This window comes from Quercus suber, unplaced genomic scaffold, assembly GCF_002906115.3.
Source record: "Quercus suber isolate HL8 unplaced genomic scaffold, Cork oak 2.0 scaffold_848, whole genome shotgun sequence".
Lineage (NCBI taxonomy): Eukaryota > Viridiplantae > Streptophyta > Magnoliopsida > Fagales > Fagaceae > Quercus > Quercus suber.
Window position 1 is genome coordinate 233,187 of NW_027070278.1, and position 7,447 is coordinate 240,633.

At 31.8% G+C, this 7,447-nt stretch overlaps 1 protein-coding gene across 2 annotated transcripts; it reads left to right on the top strand.

Annotated features, from left to right (window-relative positions):
• The first annotated feature begins 2,143 nt into the window (after positions 1–2,143).
• On the top strand, positions 2,144–5,135 carry LOC112007071 (ADP,ATP carrier protein). 2 transcript variants are annotated; one of them, XM_065767799.1, is made up of 4 exons: positions 2,144–2,239; positions 3,055–3,538; positions 3,702–4,055; positions 4,387–5,135. In XM_065767799.1, exons 2-4 carry the CDS (start codon positions 3,077–3,079, stop codon positions 4,771–4,773), a joined length of 1,203 nt encoding a protein of 400 aa, XP_065623871.1. In that variant the 5' UTR covers positions 2,144–2,239; positions 3,055–3,076; the 3' UTR covers positions 4,774–5,135. The 2 variants fall into 2 exon arrangements, with proteins under 2 accessions (XP_065623871.1, XP_065623872.1); XM_065767800.1 differs by lacking the exon at positions 2,144–2,239 and adding an exon at positions 2,276–2,427.
• Positions 5,136–7,447: the final 2,312 nt, after the last annotated feature.

Here is a 7,447-nt window from a genome sequence, read left to right on the forward strand (position 1 = left end):
CCCCCCCCCCCCCCTCAAAAAAAAAAAAAAAAAAACTTTCCATTAGAATCTTATCACATCATTTTTTTTTTTAAATAAAAAAAATAGTATAACAGATAGTTCTATATAAAAACACAATAATAATAAATTTCAATTAATAATTATCATGATTATCAAATTACATTTTTAGACAATGAATAAAAGAGATAATAAAAAATTTACACCTTATAGCTTAACTAATTGGCATTTCCTAATGTTTATATCGGTGACATCCATAGTTTAGATTCCCTCTCCTCCTAACTATTAAATCATGAAGAAACAAAATAGAGAATTATATACTAACTACTAAATGGGTTGTGCATTCTTTCCCCCACCTCCTTTATATATATTAGATAGGAAAATATTGTGAGATTTCTCCTATCTCTATGAAGACCACAAAATGTTGGACCAATAGAAATTTAACTCAATTAAAAACCTAAATTTTTTCTCTCAAAAAGAAATTGTAATTGTATCAAACTATCATTAAGGGTCAATTTTTCCTAACAACTTGAGGTTTTAATCTTTGTAAATCAATCTCTCACACAATTTTTTATTATTAACTAAGGTTGTAATAATACCTTTGATTAGTTTAATCCTGTTATATTGTATATAGTGTTTCTTTTATTTGTAACATCATGATGTGTTAGTTCAAAACAGTAGGAAGTGTCAGTTGAATTACAAGGCTCTTGACAATGGATAAAATAAATATAATTATGTCTTGCATATTAAATGCATGAAATTGGGTCTCTCACTATGTAATTATGTAAAACTTAGCAAATAAACGTATCATATCTTATAACAATATAAAATTCATATATGCAGCATATAGCTTCTTGTTGCAACCTTAGTCTATATAATCAAACCTTAGTAAATGGAAAGTTGCCTTTAAACTCCCTCTTGTTGGGATTTTCTATTTATCTACAGAGAATTAACATTTTAGCTCATAACTTTGTCTATATAAAGTCTATTCTTTTGTAATTGGTATGAGCTTATCTATATCTCTTCTTTTCCTTTTTAGTTTTTTGTTTATGAGAAAAGTGATGGCGAAGCCCCTCCCTCCAAGGCTGTCAAAATCATGATCATGATTGTTTCAAGATCGTTTGGAGTCCAAAATTCCAGTTATAAATCCCACTTAAAAATCCAATTTTCTTTGGGCTGCCCAAAGTCCAGTTAGCTCCAACAAAAAACAATAGCCCAATAGGCCCTCATAAATCTGGAATTGTCAAAATTACCCCTTTGTGAAATTAAAAAAAAAAAAAAAAAAAAAAAAAAAAAAAAAATCTATCTCTCTCTCATATTCACCTCACTTCACTTTAGTTGCACTCAACCAAGTTTTGTTGCTTAGTCTTCATATGAACCAAACTAATCTTTAAGCTAAAATCTCTTCTTAGTGGAGGTCAGAAGTATTATTCATTAGCCTTTTTACACATAAAGTAACGTGAGATACACAAATTTTCGTTTTTTTTTTTTTTTTTTTTTTTTTTTGTGGAAATTTTGCTAAGTTGGACAAATTTTATTAGAGTAACATCACTTTCATATAAATCATCATTGACACAACTTTAATTATTGTGTACAAATCACAACATATGTCAGTTTTTTTTGTTTTTTTAAGTAAAGGGCTAAGGGTCTATCAACTTGTTGTGGACATGAGACGTATATTATCAAACCAAAAGGGTCTTACACTGTTTTACTTCGATACAGAGACCAGAGAAAGAAAGATAGAGAGAGAGTTTACCCAAAAAGAAACGCTGAAAAAGGGTTTTAGAGAGAGAGAGAAAGAGAGAGGTGTATTATAATATAATATAATACCCATCCATCAATCAAAGTAATTTTAAAAAAAAAGGGCTTTCCTGTTCTGTTGGGAAGAAAAAGCTAAAGACAAAATATACGGGAGAGAGAGAACAATTAAACAGAGGAGAGAGAGAGAGAGAGTTTTCACTAAAATTACTAAAAAGATTTCTGTTTTGTTGGGTTGAAATTGAATCCCTTCACTGTTCTGGCCATCGCCATCATTGTCCATTTTGTACGGCCTTTACTTACTCCTCTAGAATGACATGTGAGCTGGGACCCACTCGTGTGCATCGGTTATATTAGGCCTCCACTCCACTACACATGACTCATGTACTACATACAAGACGCATTTCTCACCAGACTTGGATACTCAGTTATTCACAGCAGAGCAGCCTGAGCTAGACAGCTAGTCTTGTTTGTTATGCACTGAGTATCTCTCTCTCTCTCTCTCTCTCTCTCTCTTAATCACTATGGTGTTTATAACTTGGGAGACCGAAAATTCTTATTTTCATGCTAATTTTCCTCTATGGTTTTAGGCACTTATTGGTTTTTGAAATGAGAGAGAATGGATTTTTGAATGAATGAAATTATACTAGTTCACTCCTTGCTTAACTGAAGGTCTGAATATGTTTTGATGTGGTTTTTGCCCTATCTGATTCCTTGAAATCACTCTCATATTGTTAAGCATTTTTTTTTTAAAAATGACTAAATGGTGTCTTAGAAATAGTCAGGCAAATCTTAAGTCTCTGTTTTGTTTCCCCATTTGAATATCTCCTCCAGTTCATGATGCAAGCATTATTTTTATGAGTATCTAAAAATTTATGTGCAATCTCAGTCTGGAAAATAAGACCCAGAAAGTGGACTCAGTTTAGCTTCAATGGAAACTTTGCTTTCTGAATATTATTATCGAATCTTTAAGGAGTTTTCTCATATATGTGAAATGGATATGCTACTGAACCTGATGTATTGATATTTTTACTTCTTGTTTTCTCTTGTTGAGAGAAACAAATGCATTGTAGTTTCTATTCCAGACCCTTCATTTATGCCTATAGAACTTGTAAGCTTAGTTGGGTCTGCTTTACCAGCCCTCTTTCTTTCTGGGGCTGGAAATACACCCATATCTGCATAATTATATGCATGTCATTTATGCTTTCATTAGCTTTGTGAAATTTTATTAAGATTTTAAGAGTTATCCTTTGTCCTTATTTTCTTTCCTTATTGCCTGATTTGTTAATGTCCTTGCAGGTCACCAAATTGAGTTGCAAAAATGGCAGATGGGCCACAACTTCCATCTGTAATCCAGAAGATAAGAGTGCAACCTTACCTCTCCATCACGCACTTTCCTAACCATCAAGCCTGGACTTCAAGCTCGCAAAACATTCCCAGTGGATTGCACAAAACATTGCTCCCAGCAAATGCTGGCTCTGCCTCCTATCTTGCTTCGCCTCTGCTTCCAGTATTTGTAAGAGCTCCACTGGAAAAGCATAAGTCTGCCTCTCGAACTAGTTTAATTTATGTATCACTCCTTCCTCTTTTTGGGATGCTAACTGCTCCAATTGGGAGAGTGAAACTCCTGATCCAGTGCCAAGATGAGATGATCAAGTCAGGTAGACTACCTAAGCCTTATAAAGGAATTGTGAACTGCTTTGCCAGAACAATCAGTAATGAAGGCTTCATATCCCTTTGGAGAGGCTACATCCCTGGTGCCATCAGCGACGTTTCCTTTAGAGTAAATTTTCAGCAATTTTTTCTTTTATAACTTATTGTCCATTAACTGGGCTTCTTAAACTTGATTTTGACCATTAGAAATTTGTAGATGTTTTTGTGTTTATTTCTTCTTTGTCTCATCTTAATTTTGTTTATTAAATCCACAGTGTTTATATGTACAACAGGTAATAAGATTTGGCTTTAACAACTATTTTCTGACCAATTTCAAGAAAGACAAAGATGGCTACTGGAAATGGTTACTCGGAGGCTTGGCAGGAGGAATTTTTCCTAATTTAGCAACTCATTTTGTTGCTTATCCCCTGGTTTATGCCCAGACTCGCCTAGCCAATGACATCAAGACAAGCAATAAGATTGAAGAAAGGCAATTCAAAGGTTTGATTGATGTCTACAAAAAAACTATAAGATCAGATGGCATTGCTGGACTGTACCGTGGATTTGCCATCTCATGTTGTAAAAGCTTCTTAAGTAATGGGGTCTACTTAGGCATACATGTTATGTTACGCAGGCACCGGTCACAGGTCAGTGCAAACATGAGAATTTAGTGTCATTGGGGCTATTTCCTTGATGACATTCATAGTCCCTATACCCAGCATGCATTGCTTTTTTACAAACAAGGTCACCCTTGATTTATTTTTTCCAAGTGTTTCTTGACAAATTCCTTTCACTCTCTCTTTTGTTTTTGGTTACATTTCGCTTTCCCAATATTTTTAATCTTAATTTTCTAAGTGGCATCTTCATTTCATGTAATTCAGAGATTTTTTTTTAAAGGTTTTGCTATTGCTGATAAGTGTGAAATAGCAATCCATTCATGATACAGAATTATGTTGAATTACACTGCTGTTTTTGCAGGATGACTTCTTGGCTGCACCAGTAATGGCAGTGGGAGTTGCAGTTTGTCAAAAGATGGCAACTTACCCATTGGACACTGTAAGTAGGAGGATGATGATGACCTCTGGAGAAGTTGTTAAGTATCAGAGTTCAATACATGCATTTGCAGAGATTATCAGGAATGAGGGTGTTAAGTCCCTTTATAAGGGTGGAGGTGCATACATCCTCGAAAAAATAACTTTATCCGTTATTTTGGCTGTTTTTATGACAAGATTGCCCGATTATTTTTCCACAAAGAAGTCTAATTCTGCTGCTGATGGTGTGTCTGCAAAGAGGAATGGATCGGCTGGTGGTGGTCAATCTGCATCAACTCTCGCCATTAAATGGACATATGGTAAGAAGGACTAGGGGCAACGGTGGTGGAGGCCCACGCAGAAATTTCTCTTCTGAGGGGAACAATGATTTAGATTTTCTTTACAATTAGAGTTCAGTTGACAGTCTGAGAAAGGTCTTCTGGAATATAGAGTGGGTTTGGATTGCACTTATTTCCGCTCAAAGTCTTGTTGCGTTTTCAGCTTTTTTTTTTTTTTTTTTTTTTTCCGGCTTTTTTGACTTTGGGGACAAAATTCATTGTGGATGTACTGTGCGTATACTGTTTACATACTGTTCACGCAATATTTAATATTAAAAGTGGGTCCCACAATACTATTCACACATTTAAAAATTATTTTGCTACAGTGTTTTCAGCAACAATCAGTTTTTATCAACTTTCAGCAACAATCAGTTTTTCAGCAAAACTTTCATTAAAAATGGGTCACACAGCACTATTCACACCTTTAAAAATTATTTTGTTATAATGTTTTCAGTTTTCAATTTTCAGCAATAAGTAGTATCCAAACTGGCCCTAAATGTGTAGTTGGCCATAGTCAATCAATAAATAATATAAAAGGGGTAGGGGAAAGCAAACGTATTTACGATATAATTGTTTATATATGTCCATATTTGTTTTTGTATATATTAATACTTTTGATTTCTATAATTTTCATGTAGCAATTGTATCTTGTTTCATATCTCCCAAGTCTTCAGCTTTAGGCCAACTCACTGTAAATAAACCAATGATCATGAAAAAGAACACAACAAGATGAAGTCAAACACAATTTCTAATTTTTCTAAATTTTAACAAATAGAAGATCAAGATTATAGAGAAATCAAAATGAGAGAGAGAGAGAGAGGTACCTTTGATAGTTGATATCAAAAACAAACATGTAGTGATAATTAAAAAAATTTCCATCACAAATACTATGCTTATTGGTTTTAAGAGAGATTAAAAGAGAACATATATAAATATAAAAGTTATGTAGGGGAAGGGGAAAAGGTATATACAATACATAAGTGTTTAGGGAAGAGAAGGTTAGGGAAGAGGAAGAGACTTTGTATGTTTTGGTAATTGAAAATGTATTTATAATTGGTAAATTGCATAGTTAATGTGATGATATATATATATATATATATATATATATATATATATTTATATATGTTCTTTAAAAAAACTCATCAAATCCAACGTGGTAACATAATAATAAGTCTGAATAAGGGACTTTTGGGCTACCATATAAGTTTATGAAAAATTTGAGACATTCCTTCATAAATGAGAATTTAATGTTTTTTTTTTTTTTTTTTCCAATTAGATAGAAGAAATATACAGGTAGGGAATGAATTTTTCCCCCAATTATACCAGAAGAAAAATTGTACATAGAAATTAATTGTTTTAACTCTTGCCTTTTAGGTTACTTCCACCCCCCTCCCCTAAAAAAAAGGACTTTTTAGTTACTAAAAAAAATATATGCCTCTTAGGAATAATTTAAGAGGAAAATTATACCCACTTTAGGAGAAAAAAATTGGTTACGTATCTAAAAGAGCTAATAGTGAATATTTAAGTACATATTATTTAAGAATTATTATAATAGCGGAATTTCTAGTATGCACTTAAGAATTTTTTTTCTTAAGTACAAAAATAATTCCTAGTTGATTTCCTGTTGTATTTATCTAAATATTATTTCTATCATATTTATGTATAGTTAAGGTGTATGATGGATTGAAGTGTAACATATCATTGCCAAATTGAACTCAGAATAGGATATAAAAAAATAAGTTTAAGTTTTTTTTCCTCTCGAGAATTAGACAAGTTTAATTAAGCTAACTAAGGTAATATGATTTAATTCGTGTTGGACTATATAAAATCATTCTATTTGTTTATATATATTGGTTAGCATGATTGAATTAAGTTGCAGGATTTCTTAAGATTGAGATACACCGAGGTATATGCTTCAATTGAGAGAATTTTTTACTTTCAAAGTAATGAACATTAGCATTACGATGGAAAACATAAATCAATACTGCATGCATGTCCACAGTCATAAAATGGATGCAATAGTTAAACATTGTAAGCGTCCAAAAGTTATTTCCTTAAAAATTTTAAATTGTAAGATTTTTTTTTTTTTTTTGAGAAGATAAATGGTAAGAATTAGAGATTAGATCTTTTTATAATTAAAAAAAAAAAAAAAAACTTTAGTATGCCTGACTTACGATAATGTAATTTTACATCATAATTTGTCAAAAAATATATAAAAATAACCATATAAAGCTAAATTATAATCCCAAATACAAAGAAAAAGAGGAACACTATACGGTTCATACCTATCAATCATAATATTTTGTTTCCTCTTCCAAGTTATCCTAAGAACTAAGAAGTTAGAAATTAGCATAGATTCAGATGAGATTAAAAGAAAATTAGCAATAATTTATGTAGTATTTAATTTAAAAATTACAAAGCCATTTAGAAATTAAAATAAACAAATGGGAGGCAAATGATCATGTACTAAATCAATAAAACACATTCCAATTATTTAGACACAAACAATTTCAATGGGTAAAACACAATTATGTAAAGAAAAACTGTAAACATGAATACAAAGAAATAGACTATCAATTGAAAATAAATAATAAATAAAAAGGAAAAAGAAAAAAGGAAACATGGTATTTACAACCCTGGAAAAGAAAATCCAGTACAAACCTGAACGGT